Below are 20,385 nucleotides of genomic sequence, written 5' to 3'. Positions count from 1 at the left end.
AAATTTACTTTCTTACTCGATCAAAAATGATTCAAACACTTGCAACTACGATCGCTTCACGATGGTGTTTTATTTTTCCCATTGAAAAAACATAATTTCAATTCAATTTCGAGTAAGTCGGCTTCGAGTTCAACTATTCTACGCATGCTTAATCAGTCATTCAACGTGTTAATTTTCAGCGTTTCTTCTCGGTATTTTATCCCACAAACGTTTGACAAGTGAGAAGGGAATTACATTTAATACCAACATTTACACAAAAATCTGTATTATGAATAAATATAAGGTCAGTTAAAAAAACTGAGACACGATGAGAGAAATTTTTAGTTCCGGTTACCGCTCAGTCCTTAACTAATTTCATTTTGTACCACAATTGAAAAATATAGTTCTAGGTACAAAATGAAAATTACTTTTGTAGCTGTTACCGGAAAGTCTAGTATCTGTTACTATTCTTTTTTATTATCACCACTGTTACTATCTTTTCTTGTAACCGTTGCGAAAATTTGGTGCTTGTGCAACAATAAATTGACGTTGAAGCCTTGTTTAACTAAAAAAGTAGAGTAAACCTCATAAACTGATTTTGCGTTGCAATTACCAAAACAGGATCGACGATAGCGCAAAATGGTTAGGCGTACCTCGTTTTTCGTAATTCCAACAATATTCCAACAGTTGATTCAACGATACCTGCTCAACTGAATTTTTCTAGTTACTATAACAAATGAAAATTTTCTCAATACAGCATTGCTTGAATGAGACCGTAATAGGATGGTAAAAATAGAAACTCAGGTAGCACAGAAAGTCGTCTTTGGGCCTGATATCAGTCAAATATGATTTTACGCTACCTAGGAAAACTGCGGAAACGATAGATTAAGAAATATTGACGGTTCCCGTAATTCCCATCCGATAATTTCTCGACATCTTGGTATCAAATATAAACTCAGTCTTATCGTTAGATAAACCGGAATGAAGCAAATCGTAAACCTTCAAATAATGTATGAATTATACGGGTGTTCCAGGTACGACAGAGTCTGCAAACACTCTCTCAACAGTTCGTGTCAATGACCGAAGAAACCGACGCTGGACCAATTTCCGGCGGCGTCATCGACCCTGAGGACGCTCCGAGTTAGCCCCCGAGGATACCACGTAACGCAACTTTACCAAATAATACGCGCTCCCCTCGCCTCGCTCCCGAATGAACCGTTACGACGCATTGGCTAGCGCCAGTACGTAAAACATCAGCATCAACGTGCATGTATATTAAATATGCAGCATACGTCTGCAATGGTGCAACACCAGCCTGCGGTACGAGTATAAAGCTGCAGCGAACGAGAGATTCAGGCCGTCGAAACGCGTCGCTGTAGACTTCCACAGTTTAAAGTTATATTATAGGCAGGACGAGTCGAGTCAAGCAAGCGTTCGTAAAGACGCGCGTATGCTATCAACCCATTAAAGATTTAGAGTCATAGAGAGAACACTGACGACGAGTGAGATAAAATGAAATAGACGGAGTTGTAGGGGCGAGAGGTAGAGACGCAGACTCGTAGATAGGAAGTAGCGATTGATGGTAGTGTCGTTAACTAGCGGAGATTAGAAACGGGAGCATGGTATTCAAATAACCCGACGTAAGCCCCGAGAGTCGTATCATCCACGATAACGTGCGACACGATTACACAAACGTAGGGTTACGCGTGCACGAAATTTGAGTGTAAGACCGTCGTATCTCGCCGGCTATTCGATGCCAGCTTCTTTCCAATAATTTTATTCGAAAAATTCTCCCTGTCAATGAGATTGTCACGTATCTTAGTAAATATTTCAGGAATAGCGAGCGAGAGAGCTTGTTAATGTTGAACTAGTCAGGTCGGTACCTCCCTCAGCCGCAAATAAAAAACAAAATACGAATAAAAAAAAGAAAAATTAAAAAAATAAAAAATTAATAAATTTTTAAAAAATGTACAAAAAAAGAAAAACGGAAGAGTGAAGAAAATTAAATAAAAACAGTAGATAAATAAAGGCAAGAAATGAACATAAATTACGGATCGTGTGAAAACTTATAGTACGTATAACGTAAGTACACGACGTACACGCGTACATAATATAGGTATGTACACCCATTTTGCGAATTTACCGTGTAACCGGTATTCGCAGCTAGTCGGGCACTGTTACATAGATATATTCATCTGTCTATGTCAACACCAATTCATGATGATGTTGTAAGATTTAAGGGATATTGTGTAAATTTTGTTTTTATAGGTTTAATGAATAGTTTATATTATACGGACAAATTGTCGGATTTTGAGCTCTTGAAATTCATAGGGTTTCTTAACAATTTTATGTTTCTCAAGTTTGGAACTGACAGGTTAGAGACGGATAGCTTGCCATAATTAGTGACGTTGAATTTTGGACGAATGATTTGAATAAATCTTCAATTTATATTGCACTTAAAGTTCGACAGTTGAACCGTGTCCGCTCTCTGTATAAAAAACGGACATGGGATGATTGAGAATTTGTATTTTGAAATCGAAAATACGGAAGCTCGATGTGTAGGAGATTGACTGTGATAATAAGATTCAGAGTGAAGCTCGTTGGAAGCCGTTGCGTTCGTACTGTTGGATTCCTGCTAACTGAATTACGGAAAATATTATACCCGGCTATAAATTAATTATTATATTATATATCCACGACGTGGATATAGTTTTTATTTGTATAAACTGCGCTGCACGTTCGGTTCTTGCAGTACCTACAACTTTCAATTGGAAACTCAAGTCATCAACGGCAAACTGAGTTGCTATAAAAAATAGAATTTAGATCAATATAATAATTAGTTTGAAATTAACTTGTCAAAACATATTCATACCTGAAAAACTTATCACCAGAACTCAGTGCTAGTGACAACTTCAGTTTTTCTTCGAGCTTGATTATTTGGAAATTTAGATACGTTCGATTCTGTTCGATTGATGTTAGCAATAATCTGTAATACAAACTACAAAATTATCAATTCAGCAAACCCTAATACAGCAGAAATACTTACATTTAAAAAAAACTCTACTCTTGAAAAATCAATTTGAAGTTAAAAGATGGTAATTTTTTTCTTTTTCTAGTTGCTCTGAAATTGAACTACTACATGACAGATCCATAATTTCGAGATCTTATTACTGATCGTTTCTTAAATCAATAAAATTGTCGGTTGTATTTTAATTTCTTATTGTTGCACGGATACTTACATTAAGCCCGGTGCACGCGGTGCATTTTTTCGTGCTAAATTCTTGTGAACAACTTGAAATGTTCGTAGCTGTGGCCTTCGCTTCTTCTTTTGCTCCTTCTAGTACCAGAGTGACGTAGCTTCTGTTTCTAATTGGCCCACCCAGTAAATTGAAACGAATCAAAAAGACGGTGTTCAATATAATTCAATGCGGTATCTTTCCAATCCAGCTGCCTAAAAGATTTGAATTGCTTTCTGTATTCTCTAAAATTCCAAATGTCAAACATTATATTTGATGAACCTAATTTATTCGAAACCGCATTAACATGGATAGGAACCGTCTTGTGTTTGATTTCGAAGCACACGTTAAAAGAAATAGTGTCATTCGTTGAAATGATTAATCTATGAAACCAACGTTGCATCAATTCGTAATTCTGGCAAATTCTTATTCAAAGACAGCATTTCCCATTATTTCTGGCTTGACGGGCGTATAACGGCTAGCTGAATAAAAAGCTGTGGGTAAATAGCGCATGAGCTGTATTTGTGAATTACCAAGACAGCTAACAGCTCAGCTTTGTAAGCGTTACCTCACGAAAAAATGAACCGTAATCGAACCGAAATGTAAAATGTAACTACTCGTAAAGTTCAAGTTCAAACTTGACTTGATTTATCGATTGCGACTAATTCTTATCCTCGGTATGAACGCAGCCCTGCTCTTTCGAGTCGTACAGGGGAACTAAGAGAATTGAAATGTTGATGATTCATGAACTAATGATATACAATTATATTATATACGTCAATTTGTAGTAATATTACGTTTTTTGTTATAATTAGTATACATTTCTCAATGTGGTTATATTATTGTTTTAATTCTGTAATATTTATTATTATTATTTTTATTATTACCGTTATTATTATCGATATTGTTAATATTTATTAATTACTGAATCGATGTCCGCAGAAGGGAAGTTAATTTTTTTATCGGAGCGCAATACAATATAAATATTAAATACATACACACAGATATAAAATTTACACATGTACATTACAGAAAACCAAAGAATCTATATAATTACTCTGAATTAAATCCGTGGAAGTACCGGCGTAGGGGAACTTTCTGTGATATTCCGGTGAGTTTGAATCAGTAATAGCGGTTGCTGAAGACTGGAATATTAAGGTATTACTATCATATTCAAGTATAAAACATACAGAGGTAAAAAAAAAACAGTGAATTAAAAGATGTCACAAAAACCAAAAAAAAAAATTTACCACCTTATCATTGCCAAAAAAATTAACAGATTCAGTGTACATGTAAACATTTTCTCAATCGTATTTATTCACTTCATTTGAGTCAATGATATTTGGTTCAGATCATTTCTAGTTCGCAGCCATAGATTTATCGAATTTTATGAGTTTCATTATCAATTTACTATGATTGTTATATCTTATACGTGTTTTTAAAGGGTACATGTAGGGTTCGAAAGTTGGTGCATTTGTTTCCTTGAGTCGTGAAGTTCGTAAATTCTCCGAAAAATAAGTAATCAAAATGCAAATGTCGTTTTATCTTTATATGCTTTACAGTCGGACTACTCAATTTTTTAAATTTCACCTCCTTATTCCCGAGCTTTGACAAGTGTGTGTTTGATTGAATGGTGACTAAATTTTTATAATGTTATACTAATTATTCTTACTGTTGGGTATTGCTGTGGAATCGCTTCTCTCGTATATGAAAACTGAAAGTATCTGTTTTTGATAAATTGCGTATACAGTGGAAACTCGATATCTTATATCTCGCAATGAGGCGGTGTAAATGAAGTTCCTGATTGAGCGCCACAAATTTTAATGACCTTATGGTTTTGATTCAAAGTTTTCGATAAATTAAAATTATTTTGTTTGAATTTACTCTACAAGTCTTAAAGACTTTTTTTATTCAAACCAATTTAAGGATAAGCATGGGTAATACAAAATATGTGTATTATTATGCTACGCACCGAATCATTCGATTTTTTTCGATCCAGTTTCCTTTGCTAGGGACGAGACGCAAAAGTCGTCTAGACTCTGAACGGCAGAATCGAAAACAGCAAGATATCGAACTTCCGCTGAATTATAATCTTCTGAAGTTTAACAAAAGTAGGAAGCACTAAACTCCGTGTCAATATCAATATGTAAATGATTTTCAATCATTTGTTAGACGCAGACAGTGAAACGGCCATATTTTATTGCAGACTTTATTCTCTTAAAATCAAATTCAAATTCAAATTTAACGAGATGAGATGAATTTCTGATTCGGTAGAACAACAAAATTTCCGAATCTATTTGATCTCGGGAGAATTATTTAAAAAAAGAATACAAAAAAATCGTTTACATATAATAATTAACTGACGTCCGATGATTTAATTTTGTGAAAAATCGTTTTAAGTTTGTCTTTGGTAAATACTTTTTATGAGGATTGATAGACAACAAGCAAAGTAAGCACGTATCTAGGGTGCAAATTAACTACATTTTTATTAAAATAAATACGATTGAGAAGTTCAGTTGCATTTGCATTTGTTAACTTACCTCTGACTCGATGGGCATATTTACTTATGACCCGTGAGTGTGTGTAAGAATTTGTTTCAAAGATTCAAGGATCTTCAATTGACAAAGCGCGGTAAATTTTTTAAATAATAAGTAGTAAGGTTGCCCACGCCATTCGTCATGTGAGATTAATGATAACTTGTGGCCGAAGAATAAAATTGAGCCACGCTTCTATAGTGCTATATTTACTAACTATCGTTTATAGACATTCCTTACGCAGAATATGCAATAATAAATAAATTTACTTTACCTCTAGCTTTTCTTTCGAATTATCGTTATAGTAACTGATGGTGTGTTAAGGCGTTTTGAGGAAGGAGCTCACCCGGTAGTAAATAATCTAACCAATTATCCTCACAATATAGTTATTTAGGGATGTTGTATTAATCCTGTGAAATGAGAGATATGGAAAGAGGAAAAGAGATAGTTTATCTCCTTCTCCATCTATTCAGGAATTAAATACGAATTCGTTCGTATATACGATACATTTCTGCAGACATCTGATTCAATAATTGCGAGGTGTGTACATTCTTCAATGCCAAGAAAAATTAGGGTGATGTTGAGACATATTACCCCTCGAAATACGTGTCACGAGGCTACGGCCTGCAACGTTAGAGAAAAAGAAAAAGAAAAAAAAAAACATCGACGATATGAAATAAAAGTGAAAATACTTGAAAAACATGATAATAAATAATCGAAAAGAAACTAATTACTATTATCTGCATAAAATATTTTTTGACTTTTCTTTTTTCAAAATGCTTAGAATACGAACAACGTGATTACGTGACACTGTAGATTTGAATCATCATTAAGCATGAGTTATATGTTGCGACCGCTATACAGAAAAACTAATAAAATTGTGATAAGTTTATTTTCTCTTGTCACGGTAGTTTGAATATCAAATCCACGGTGTTAACGTTCATAACCGGGCGTCGACTGGAAAATTTAAAAATGGTTACCCCTGGGTAAATTTTTGTGGCCAGTACGCCGCGGATAAATGGATGGGGGTCAGCCTAGCTCGAAAAGAAGCCGTTCTAACGACCCGGTAGCTTTTTTATCGGCGGGAACCGTTTAAGAGGATGTTATAGTCAGTCCTGACCGACTGAGTAAAACGTCACTATTTTGAATCTTGTCAAATCCTGCACAGAACTGAAGTGGAAATACCACAGTAAGCGTAATTTTACATGCAATGCTTGGCAAAGTCATCCAAAAATTTTTTGGATGTCATGCGAAAATAACTCCAAGAAATTTATTCCTGCAGTAAGTGATAATTCAATTATACGAATACATTTATCGGCTTTATTGTTGCAAAAAATAACGGTTTTTTTCGATATTTCTATTCGAAATCGCATGTAGAATTGCGCCGACTGCGGCATTTTCACATCAGCGATGCGCAGGATTTGATCACGTTCAAAATAAGTGATATTCAACACGGTCGGTAAAAACTGACCGCAGTGTCCCCTTAACATGATATCCTATGAGACACAAAAAGCCCCATTAGGGTAACCGTCTTCAACGGCACTCAGTCAACGAATCTGGCAATCCTAACTAATTTTTTCATAGAAACGACACACGTGTGTATTCCTTGTTCTAGTTCACATATGAATATACTTGCCTTACAGTAATGATTTCTAGACTTTTTAGAAAGGTGCTCAATACATGGTCCATTTTCCTTAGGATATATTATTGTGTAACGATACTTAATTTATTATTTTTATGTAACAATGAGTGTATGCCGCCTGGCAGGTTCTGCTTGTTTACAAACTGAAATTTCAACTTTTGACAATACACTTATGTATGGAGGTATGTACCTTCTCAGCTGGAGTGAGAATAGATTCTAGTGAAACTCGGATCTTTCACATACCTACGTTTGAGATCGAAATGTTCTTCAGATTATATTTAACTTCTTCGAAACTAAGCAAGTTTCAACCTATTAGTTTCAAGATTAAATTGAATAAGAAACATAGAATTGGAAGAATATTACGTATAATAAATAAATATCAAATCTGAAAACGGATCTTGCATATTAGTAATACGCGCATTACATTCCCATACGACTTATAGACTTCCTTTGCGAATGAATTTCATGTTCACAAGAATCTGTATGAATTCTTGGCAATTTTAGAAATATCCATGAAAGAATACAATAGCAACTGAATTCACCAAGCAGTCGCAAGGAATTTACGCTACAATGAAAATGTATTTACATAAAGACAATTTATTATCTGTTCCCTGCGAATTGAGAAAGAGTTTTCCGTCAATAAACCATAAATTCTGTCTGAATACACTAGGAAATCGTTGCTTGTAATATCTCATCAAAATTGCTCATATTCCGTCGATATTCTACTGTATAGAATCAAGTCCATGTTCCCACCACTTTATTACTCGCAAGTCTCTTTGTGGATACATTCCAGTTATACATATAACAAGCCCACCATTGCATTCGTGTAATAAAATAATATATTTGTTCTACATTAGAATTATTCATCGATTATTTGAAATTAACACTTTTTATCCGAAGTATTGATTGTCGAAATCGAATGAGCGATGAAAATTAACCGGTTCTTTCGATTCTTCGCACCACTAGACTCGAGTAAATTTGGACGCGCGCCGCGTAGCGAACGGTGAAAAATGTAAGTTAACGTTTTTTTTAACTATAGATGAATTCTTTGTCAATTCATAATTATTGAAAAAAAAAGAATTCTATTCTAATCTTTCATGAATACCGTAAGAACTCGATACGATTTGATTCTTTTCACTCTATGTTCATATCGAATTTGAATTTTGATTCTTTCATAATGATTCGTGAATAAGTAAACCGTCGGGAGTTTCATTTTATTCGAGTGTCGAAATTAACACGAAGTGACGAAATCCAAACATCCTGTTTTAGTCAAGGTTTCAGCAGAGCCCGCCTACAATTAATTCTATGACTTATACAGAACAGATCTTATTGTTAGCTAACGTGAAAAATTCACATTTTGTGCATCGTCATAGATTACAGGTTCTACGTAAACCAGAAGCGAAAACAGCCCAGTTTTTTATTACCAATTTTTGTTTGCGCATGACCGAATTCACCATATTTTCGAAAAGTAGATACGACTGCTGACAATAGTTGACGTGGTCTTCTGTTACGATAATCATGCCTCTTACTTTCTGCACGTTCATTGATCTGTACTACAGAATGTCAGTAATATGCGTAAGAAAGGTTGAAATTGGCGTTCCGCGACCGAGTACACAAGTGATTCTAAAATGATTATTTCACGAACTTGGTTGCGATGTACAAAAATTGGATGTACCTTGATTTCGTTGAATTTTATATTGCCGTTTAGTAGTGAGTCTGACAATTCCAGAAGTGTACATCTCCGTCGGTAAAGCCATTTGCCGTTTTTTATATGCCTATATCGTAAATTTTTCTCAACATTTTCATTGCTGTTATTATCACTATCATTATTATTATTACTCCTTCAATTTTTATCACAATTCATTCATCGTTATCAGCAGTATTGTTATTTTTACTTATATCGTTGTTATCATTATTGCCATTGTTCTCATGATCAACATTATATTTATTGTTATCGTTGTTATCATTGCTTTTATTATTAAACTTATTATTACCAGCTGTTCTGATCTTTCACTCGTTACACTTGCTCGGTATCATTACAGACATGAAATTGGTATTTCATGGTGCCACTGTAATTGAAGATGCTTAATTTCTTTCTTATATCTCAATACTTGTAATACAAATATTTTTTAACGATTCGAGCACTGTTCGGTTCGCTTACTTGGACCGTGGCTGTTTGTATTTGTACGCTTATGGGCACTGTATCGAGAAAAAACGGAGATTGAAAATGCTTTTATGTGCTACACATACATTGCGGCACAATTAAATATTTGACGATTCACGCAGCCCAATCAAAGTTGAATCTTATACCTATAGTGACCCTAAACGGATATAGAGTGTGAGGGTTTTCAAGCTGGAAGGTAATATTCTATACAGGAAATTTTCCTTCATCAATGAGTCTCTCCGAGCATGAACAAGAAGGTATTTTCATATAAGGAGTAATGAACAGGACCTGCCAATCGCGACTTAATAATCAAACGTAGTTGTTCATAATTTTGCAGATTGACTATTGATATGATACAGGTGTACGCGTCTGCACACACCTGGAGCTCAGACCTGTAAATGCAAAAAAAAATAAAAAAAAACATCCAAACGAAGCTACTGACAGACCAATAATAGTAATTGTGTAATTTCTGTATATGCAATACACAGAAACAGAATAAAATTATGGAACTGAGTTGCCTGCGTTGTTCTGTTTTCACGCCACCTAAGCAAATTCCAATTCCCTATTAACCTAACCCGCATTAAACATAATCACATTTTTCACGCGTCAACGGATATAGTTAAGCTAGTCGAAACTGAAAACCTTTACTCAAATGGCATCACTAATCGCAGTAATGATAACACAGGCGCCAAGCACTGACACTTCTGGCTGCACGCGCCAAGATAATTTTCCCTGAACGTATTTACTATTTATATATTGGAATTGGCAAACATTTCTCGAAATATTACCTAATCTTGATGTCGATTCTCTACGATAATATTGATAATTGGCTGTAACTTGTGAGCGTGACTTTTTTATTTTTGAATACGAAGCGTCTTATAGCTAACTATACGTGTGTAGAGTGGTGAACGTCCAACTGGAGAGGCCGCGGAATTTGAGGTTTGAGCCCAGCATAAAAAATATCAGTTCAATTTTTCATTAAGCAAAACTTTGGAGTATATCACCAAGATAAATAATTTAATGAAGATAACGAAATGACAGTTTCCCAGTCGAGTTTTTATAAATATCCGTTTTTTCAATCGGGATAGATGGATGAAATATATGGTATAAATATGACAGAACAAAATTGAAAAAAACATTAGAAAATCACTACAATGTCACTCTTCTCTACGTACATTACGTTACTTTTGTAATAATATGAAAACCAGACTATAAAAAATGGAAAAAGGTAAATTATTACAATGTAGTGTTTCTGTAATATTTAAGGCTGACGCCAACTAGACCGCGGCGGACGGCGGCGGACGGCGGCGAAATTTTCGCTCATACAGTTATCCATATAGGTGTTCACACTAGACGGCGGCGGACCGCGGCAATTTTTCGCGAGTTCCAGGTTGGGAATATTTCGGCGGTGCGCCGCGCATCGCCGCGCATCGCCGTCGTCTAGTGCGAACACCCGACCGATGCCGAAATTCATCCCAAGTATAAAAATAGGGAAACCTGCGTTGCTTTGATGTAAATGGTTATGGTTTACAAGGATTCTTTTCATTCTCTCCGCTGTTCTTGCGAAAAATAAATGTATTCATTTTTACATCTTAAATAAATCCTACGGATATTAAATAAATGTTACGCAAGTAATTACTTCATTTTTAAAGAAATTTAAGTAAATGTGAGTTTTAGAACAACAAGTTACGATCAACGGATTATTTTATGTAAAAAATTTATTTTTTTCTCATTGTTCGGGTATGATGCTGATTTCATGAAGACTGTTTTTTATTTTGCGTATTAATTTTTATGCATAAGAAATGAGAGAGTATATTTTGAGCTAAAATTTATTTCATTTTTAATACACATATATTATATGTATAATAGGGTGTTTCAAAATAAAAAAATTTACGATTTTCCAACGAGCCACACCCGAAATAGTTTAGGTAGAAACAAAAATTCTGGCGAAAGATGAGCATTGTCGGTTGATTTTTAATCCTTTTTTCCTTTTTATCGAATTTATGATGGACAATTGTTAGTAATTTTTTTTCGTGTTAAACACTTCTTCATCTGAGCTATCCATAATAAGTAATCAAGAAGTAGTGGCAAATATGCATGATTATTTATTGTGTGCCCATGACGACTGAGACAAATCGTGGTCATCAGATAATTGATAAATATCTCTTTTTCGTAGAAACAGTATCGGCGGGTGGTCACGCGACTATAGTGGGCGCATCTCACGGTAACTGCGCCGCGGTCGGCCGCGGTGCAGTGGGTGTCAGCCTTAACTTTTGAAATGTCCTACCATTTCCGAACACCTCCAACCATCCTATTTACCTATATTACTAGATTAGCTATTATATGAAAAGAGAAGAATTATTCACTTCGAAATGGGATTCTATTCGACGCGCGCTCGATGTATTCCATAACATTAGTATTCATAATTATTTCAACAACTTTTCATTTGCTCTCTCGATCTTGAATTTTCGTAGGCATATAACCAAAACGCTGTTCTAGCTAGTCGAGAGTGAAGTATCTACGTTGGGTAGAGAAGCAAAATTGTTTTTCGAAAAGTATTCGGATGGAAAAAAATTCAGAGTAACTGTAATACATCACGGATGCGCTAATTTTGAACGAGATGAAATGGATGCTTCGTATATGAGATAGTATTTAACGCTGCGTAGTGATTTAAAGACCTAAAAAGGTGATAGGAAGAGAAAGAACGAAGCTTCTTAACACTTCGAGTGTATTTTAACACACATTTGAAAGATACGAGCAAAATTTTTCATCATCCAACTGTCGCAGAACGGCAGCGTTATCGGCTGACCCGTTAAGTAAAGGATATATCTTCAGTCAACGGCTGACCATCGAAGGGCCTGGCCGCTTGAGTCTGGAATCGGCAGGACAGATAAGGTGTGTATTTCTTGTATGAAATGTGAACACTAGAATCATTATACATCATATCATATCATCATACATCATACATCATACATCGTACATCATACATCATACATCATACATCATACATCATCATACCTAGTATTACAGTTCGAAACCAAAGTTTGAATTTTCGGATGTTCGGAAAGTGACGTCACCAATCTAAAATCGGCTAGCCGAGTTCCTCAGTCTGGTAACAACCGCGCAGTAGAGCGGACGGTTGAGAGTCGCGCTCCGCAAACTTCGAGTACCGGGTTCTCAACCTCCCGGATCCCGCGCTTCGGGTCAGCTACGTATTTCGAGTACCGGGTTCTCAACCTCCCAGATCTACAATAAATTATTTCAATTCGTTTTTCGCGCAAGCTGAAATTCAGTAGCTGTCAGTCCGCTAATAAAATTTCTTGACTTCCAGGATAAGCGCTCCGTGGTTCCTGGTTCATGTTAACAATAAATTATTTCAATTCGTTTTTCGCGCACGCCCAAATTCAGTAGCTGTCGGTGCGCTAATAAAATTTCTCGACTTCCAGGATAAGCGCTCCGTGGTTCCTGGTTCACGTTTACAATAAATTATTTCAATTCGTTTTTCGCGCAAGCTGAAATTCAGTAGCTGTCGGTGCGCTAATAAAATTTCTCGACTTCCAGGATAAGCGCTCCGTGGTTCCTGGTTCACGTTTACAATAAATTATTTCAATTCGTTTTTCGTGCAAGCTGAAATTCAGTAGCTGTCGGTGCGCTAATAAAATTTCTCGACTTCCAGGATAAGCGCTCCGTGGTTCCTGGTTCACGTTTACAATAAATTATTTCAATTCGTTTTTCGCGCAAGCTGAAATTCAGTAGCTGTCGGTGCGCTAATAAAATTTCTCGACTTCCAGGATAAGCGCTCCGTGGTTCCTGGTTCACGTTTACAATAAATTATTTCAATTCGTTTTTCGCGCACGCCCAAATTCAGTAGCTGTCGGTGCGCTAATAAAATTTCTCGACTTCCAGGATAAGCGCTCCGTGGTTCCTGGTTCACGTTTACAATAAATTATTTCAATTCGTTTTTCGCGCACGCCCAAATTCAGTAGCTGTCGGTGCGCTAATAAAATTTCTCGACTTCCAGGATAAGCGCTCCGTGGTTCCTGGTTCACGTTTACAATAAATTATTTCAATTCGTTTTTCGCGCAAGCTGAAATTCAGTAGCTGTCGGTGCGCTAATAAAATTTCTCGACTTCCAGGATAAGCGCTCCGTGGTTCCTGGTTCACGTTTACAATAAATTATTTCAATTCGTTTTTCGCGCACGCCCAAATTCAGTAGCTGTCGGTGCGCTAATAAAATTTCTCGACTTCCAGGATAAGCGCTCCGTGGTTCCTGGTTCACGTTTACAATAAATTATTTCAATTCGTTTTTCGCGCAAGCTGAAATTCAGTAGCTGTCGGTGCGCTAATAAAATTTCTCGACTTCCAGGATAAGCGCTCCGTGGTTCCTGGTTCACGTTTACAATAAATTATTTCAATTCGTTTTTCGCGCACGCCCAAATTCAGTAGCTGTCGGTGCGCTAATAAAATTTCTCGACTTCCAGGATAAGCGCTCCGTGGTTCCTGGTTCACGTTTACAATAAATTATTTCAATTCGTTTTTCGCGCAAGCTGAAATTCAGTAGCTGTCGGTGCGCTAATAAAATTTCTCGACTTCCAGGATAAGCGCTCCGTGGTTCCTGGTTCACGTTTACAATAAATTATTTCAATTCGTTTTTCGCGCAAGCTGAAATTCAGTAGCTGTCGGTGCGCTAATAAAATTTCTCGACTTCCAGGATAAGCGCTCCGTGGTTCCTGGTTCACGTTTACAATAAATTATTTCAATTCGTTTTTCGCGCACGCCCAAATTCAGTAGCTGTCGGTGCGCTAATAAAATTTCTCGACTTCCAGGATAAGCGCTCCGTGGTTCCTGGTTCACGTTTACAACAAATTATTTCAATTCGTTTTTCGCGCAAGCTGAAATTCAGTAGCTGTCGGTGCGCTAATAAAATTTCTCGACTTCCAGGATAAGCGCTCCGTGGTTCCTGGTTCACGTTTACAATAAATTATTTCAATTCGTTTTTCGCGCAAGCTGAAATTCAGTAGCTGTTGGTGCGCTAATAAAATTTCTCGACTTCCAGGATAAGCGCTCCGTGGTTCCTGGTTCACGTTTACAATAAATTATTTCAATTCGTTTTTCGCGCAAGCTGAAATTCAGTAGCTGTCAGTCCGCTAATAAAATTTCTTGACTTCCAGGATGAGCGCTCCGTGGTTCCTGGTTCACGTTTACATCAAATTATTTCAATTCGTTTTTCGCGCAAGCTAAAATTCAGTAGCTGTCGGTGCGCTAATAAAATTTCTCGACTTCCAGGATAAGCGCTCCGTGGTTCCTGGTTCACGTTTACAACAAATTATTTCAATTCGTTTTTCGCGCAAGCTGAAATTCAGTAGCTGTCAGTCCGCTAATAAAATTTCTTGACTTCCAGGATAAGCGCTCCGTGGTTCCTGGTTCACGTTTACAATAAATTATTTCAATTCGTTTTTCGCGCAAGCTGAAATTCAGTAGCTGTCGGTGCGCTAATAAAATTTCTCGACTTCCAGGATAAGCGCTCCGTGGTTCCTGGTTCACGTTTACAATAAATTATTTCAATTCGTTTTTCGCGCAAGCTGAAATTCAGTAGCTGTCGGTGCGCTAATAAAATTTCTCGACTTCCAGGATAAGCGCTCCGTGGTTCCTGGTTCACGTTTACAATAAATTATTTCAATTCGTTTTTCGCGCAAGCTGAAATTCAGTAGCTGTCGGTGCGCTAATAAAATTTCTCGACTTCCAGGATAAGCGCTCCGTGGTTCCTGGTTCACGTTTACAATAAATTATTTCAATTCGTTTTTCGCGCAAGCTGAAATTCAGTAGCTGTCAGTCCGCTAATAAAATTTCTCGACTTCCAGGATAAGCGCTCCGTGGTTCCTGGTTCACGTTTACAATAAATTATTTCAATTCGTTTTTCGCGCAAGCTGAAATTCAGTAGCTGTCGGTGCGCTAATAAAATTTCTCGACTTCCAGGATAAGCGCTCCGTGGTTCCTGGTTCACGTTTACAACAAATTATTTCAATTCGTTTTTCGCGCAAGCTGAAATTCAGTAGCTGTCGGTGCGCTAATAAAATTTCTCGACTTCCAGGATAAGCGCTCCGTGGTTCCTGGTTCACGTTTACAACAAATTATTTCAATTCGTTTTTCGCGCAAGCTGAAATTCAGTAGCTGTCGGTGCGCTAATAAAATTTCTCGACTTCCAGGATAAGCGCTCCGTGGTTCCTGGTTCACGTTTACAATAAATTATTTCAATTCGTTTTTCGCGCAACCCCAAATTCGGTAGCTTTCAGTACGCTGATAAAATTTCTGTAACTTTACAATCTTCTCATAATCTTTCTGGTAGATAATATCGATAAAAAAATTATAGCAAACCTTACACATTATTTTTGATTTGTTCTCATGCTGAAAATATTTATTAGTATTCGTGGTATAACACGAGGTGGTTGGCGGTGGTCGGAGGTGGACGAGGAGGAGGACGAGGAGGACGAGGATTTGTGCTGGGTGAGTAAAACACTTTTATAATATTTGATGGCAATTGTAATTATATTTCATCTGAAATATTACAAACTTGTCACGTTTACAATAAATTATTTCAATTCATTTTTCGTGCAAGCACATATTCAGTAGCTATGAATAATCTTATACAATTTATTACATTATTAATGAATTGATTAATTACATCAATCCTTACACAATATTTTTGATATGTTCCTATACTAAAAATATTCATTACTATTCCAGGTACTACCCCAGGTGGTCGGAGCCGGACGAGGAGGAGGACCAGGTGGACGAGGAGGAGGACGAGGTGGACAAGGAGCAGGCGGGGTGGGTCGTGGGAGAGGACCTCTCCTCTCCTCAGAGGAGGGGAGGGGGAGGGGCAGGGAAGGGCGCGGTGGGCGGGGAGGGGGAAGGGACGGGAAGGGAAGGGAAGGGGTGGGGCGAGGAGGGGGAGGGCGACGGGGAGGGTGAGGGCGGGAGGGCGGGAGGGCGGGAGGGAGGGAGGGAGGGAGGGAGGGAGGGAGGAAGGGAGGGAGGCAGGGCGGGAGGGTGGGCGGGAGGGAGAGAGTGGAGGACGGATGTCGATGCAAGCCCGTTAGAGTTAATAGAGCAGTACCGCCCCCCTACACGCCCTCCCGCCCTCCCTCCCGCCCTCCCGCCCACTCCCTTCCCCTCGCCCCTCCCCCTCCCCCACCCAGCCCCATCCCTTCCCTTCCCTTCCCTTCCCTTCCCTTCCCCTCCCTTCCCTTCCCTTCCCGTCCCTTCCCCCTCCCCGCCCGCCGCTCCCCCTTCCCTGCCCCTCCCCCTCCCCTCCTCTGAGGAGAGGAGAGGTCCTCTCCCACGACCCACCCCGCCTGCTCCTCGTCCACTTCGTCCTCCTCCTCGTCCAGCTCGTCCTCCTCCTCGTCCGGCTCCGACCACCTGGGGTAATACCTGGAATAGTAATGAATATTTTTAGTATGGGAACATATCAAAAATATTGTGTAAGGATTAATGTAATTAATCAATTGATTAATAATGTAATAAATTGTATAAGATTATTCATAGCTACTGAATATGTGCTTGCACGAAAAATGAATTGAAATAATTTATTCTAAACATGACAAGTTTGTAATATTTCAGATGAAATATAATTACAATTGCCATCAAATATTATAAAAGTGTTTTACTCACCCAGCACAAATCCTCGCCCTCCTCGTCCTCCTCCTCGTCCACCTCCGACCACCTTCAACCACCTCAGGTTATACCTTGAATAGTAATAAATATTTTCAGTATAAGAACACATCGAAAATTTTGTGTAAGGATTAATATAATTGAGTTATTGATTAAATAATTAATTGATAATATAATAAATTGTATAAGATTATTCATAGCTACTAGATATGTGCTAGCACGAAAAATGAATTGAAATAATTTATTGTGAACGTGACAAGTTTGTAATATTCCAGATGAAATATAATTACAATTGCCATTAAATATTATAGGAATATTAATCAATTAATTAATAATATAATAAATTGTATAAGCTTATTCATAGCTACTGAAATTGTGCTTGCGCAAAAAATGAATTGAAATAATTCAATGTAAACATGAGAAGTTTGAAAAATTTCAGATAAAATATAATTACAATTGCCATGAAATATTATAAAAGTGTTTTACTCACCGAGCACAAATCCTCGTCCCCCTCCTCCTGAATCACCGAGATTACCCGCAACCACCCCTAACTACCTCCAACGAAAACCGCCAACCACCTCGAGTTATACCTCGAATACTAATAAATATTTTCAGCGTGAGAACAAATCAAAAATAATGTGTAAGGTTTGATATAATTTTTTTAACGACATATTTTACCAAAAAGATTATGAGAAGATTGTAAAGTTATAGAAATTTTATTAGCGCACCGACAGCTACTGAATTTGGGCGTGCGCGAAAAACGAATTGAAATAATTAATTGTAAACATGAACCAGGAACCACGGAGCGCTTATCCTGGAAGTCGAGAAATTTTATTAGCGGACCGACAGCTACTGAATTTCAGCTTGCGCGAAAAACGAATTGAAATAATTTATTGTAAACGTGAACCAGGAACCACGGAGCGCTTATCCTGGAAGTCGAGAAATTTTATTAGCGCACCGACAGCTACTGAATTTCAGCTTGCGCGAAAAACGAATTGAAATAATTTATTGTAAACGTGAACCAGGAACCACGGAGCGCTTATCCTGGAAGTCGAGAAATTTTATTAGCGCACCGACAGCTACTGAATTTCAGCTTGCGCGAAAATCGAATTGAAATAATTTATTGTAAACGTGAACCAGGAACCACGGAGCGCTTATCCTGGAAGTCGAGAAATTTTATTAGCGGACTGACAGCTACTGAATTTCAGCTTGCGCGAAAAACGAATTGAAATAATTTATTGTAAACGTGAACCAGGAACCACGGAGCGCTTATCCTGGAAGTCGAGAAATTTTATTAGCGCACCGACAGCTACTGAATTTCAGCTTGCACGAAAAACGAATTGAAATAATTTATTGTAAACGTGAACCAGGAACCACGGAGCGCTTATCCTGGAAGTCGAGAAATTTTATTAGCGCACCGACAGCTACTGAATTTCAGCTTGCGCGAAAAACGAATTGAAATAATTTATTGTAAACGTGAACCAGGAACCACGGAGCGCTTATCCTGGAAGTCGAGAAATTTTATTAGCGCACCGACAGCTACTGAATTTGGGCGTGCGCGAAAAACGAATTGAAATAATTTATTGTTAACATGAACCAGGAACCACGGAGCGCTTATCCTGGAAGTCAAGAAATTTTATTAGCGGACTGACAGCTACTGAATTTCAGCTTGCGCGAAAAACGAATTGAAATAATTTATTGTAGATCTGGGAGGTTGAGAACCCGGTACTCGAAATACGTAGCTGACCCGAAGCGCGGGATCCGGGAGGTTGAGAACCCGGTACTCGAAGTTTGCGGAGCGCGACTCTCAACCGTCCGCTCTACTGCGCGGTTGTTACCAGACTGAGGAACTCGGCTAGCCGATTTTAGATTGGTGACGTCACTTTCCGAACATCCGAAAATTCAAACTTTGGTTTCGAACTGTAATACTAGGTATGATGATGTATGATGTATGATGTATGATGTATGATGTACGATGTATGATGTATGATGTATGATGATATGATATGATGTATAATGATTCTAGTGTTCACATTTCATACAAGAAATACACACCTTATCTGTCCTGCCGATTCCAGACTCAAGCGGCCAGGCCCTTCGATGGTCAGCCGTTGACTGAAGATATATCCTTTACTTAACGGGTCAGCCGATAACGCTGCCGTTCTGCGACAGTTGGATGATGAAAAATTTTGCTCGTATCTTTCAAATGTGTGTTAAAATACACTCGAAGTGTTAAGAAGCTTCGTTCTTTCGCTTCCTATCACCTTTTTAGGTCTTTAAATCACTACGCAGCGTTAAATACTATCTCATATACGAAGCATCCATTTCATCTCGTTCAAAATTAGCGCATCCGTGATGTATTACAGTTACTCTGAATTTTTTTCCATCCGAATACTTTTCGAAAAACAATTTTGCTTCTCTACCCAACGTAGATACTTCACTCTCGACTAGCTAGAACAGCGTTTTGGTTATATGCCTACGAAAATTCAAGATCGAGAGAGCAAATGAAAAGTTGTTGAAATAATTATGAATACTAATGTTATGGAATACATCGAGCGCGCGTCGAATAGAATCCCATTTCGAAGTGAATAATTCTTCTCTTTTCATATAATAGCTAATCTAGTAATATAGGTAAATAGGATGGTTGGAGGTGTTCGGAAATGGTAGGACATTTCAAAAGTTAAGGCTGACACCCACTGCACCGCGGCCGACCGCGGCGCAGTTACCGTGAGATGCGCCCACTATAGTCGCGTGACCACCCGCCGATACTGTTTCTACGAAAAAGAGATATTTATCAATTATCTGATGACCACGATTTGTCTCAGTCGTCATGGGCACACAATAAATAATCATGCATATTTGCCACTACTTCTTGATTACTTATTATGGATAGCTCAGATGAAGAAGTGTTTAACACGAAAAAAAATTACTAACAATTGTCCATCATAAATTCGATAAAAAGGAAAAAAGGATTAAAAATCAACCGACAATGCTCATCTTTCGCCAGAATTTTTGTTTCTACCTAAACTATTTCGGGTGTGGCTCGTTGGAAAATCGTAAATTTTTTTATTTTGAAACACCCTATTATACATATAATATATGTGTTGTAACCAATATTTTTATAAGTTTGAGGGTAAGAACGATATAACGATAATT

The 20,385-nt window shown here is 37.7% G+C and overlaps 1 protein-coding gene across 3 annotated transcripts in view; it reads left to right on the top strand.

The window, feature by feature from the left end:
* LOC124177131 (GRAM domain-containing protein 2A-like) overlaps positions 1 to 10,068 on the top strand; it is a 98,720-nt gene extending 88,652 nt beyond the window's left edge. For all 3 annotated transcript variants that reach the window (XM_046559171.1, XM_046559172.1, XM_046559173.1), the window contains exon 8: positions 1,014 to 10,068. In XM_046559171.1, the coding sequence (XP_046415127.1) occupies positions 1,014 to 1,124 (111 nt within the window). In that variant the 3' untranslated portion in view covers positions 1,125 to 10,068. The remainder of the gene's footprint in view (positions 1 to 1,013) is intronic.
* The last annotated feature ends 10,317 nt before the right edge of the window (positions 10,069 to 20,385 follow it).

The sequence above is a fragment of the Neodiprion fabricii genome, chromosome 3 (genome assembly GCF_021155785.1).
Source record: "Neodiprion fabricii isolate iyNeoFabr1 chromosome 3, iyNeoFabr1.1, whole genome shotgun sequence".
Taxonomy (NCBI): domain Eukaryota; kingdom Metazoa; phylum Arthropoda; class Insecta; order Hymenoptera; family Diprionidae; genus Neodiprion; species Neodiprion fabricii.
Note: the sequence above shows the minus strand (reverse complement) of the source record. Positions and strands in the feature narration are given on the sequence as shown.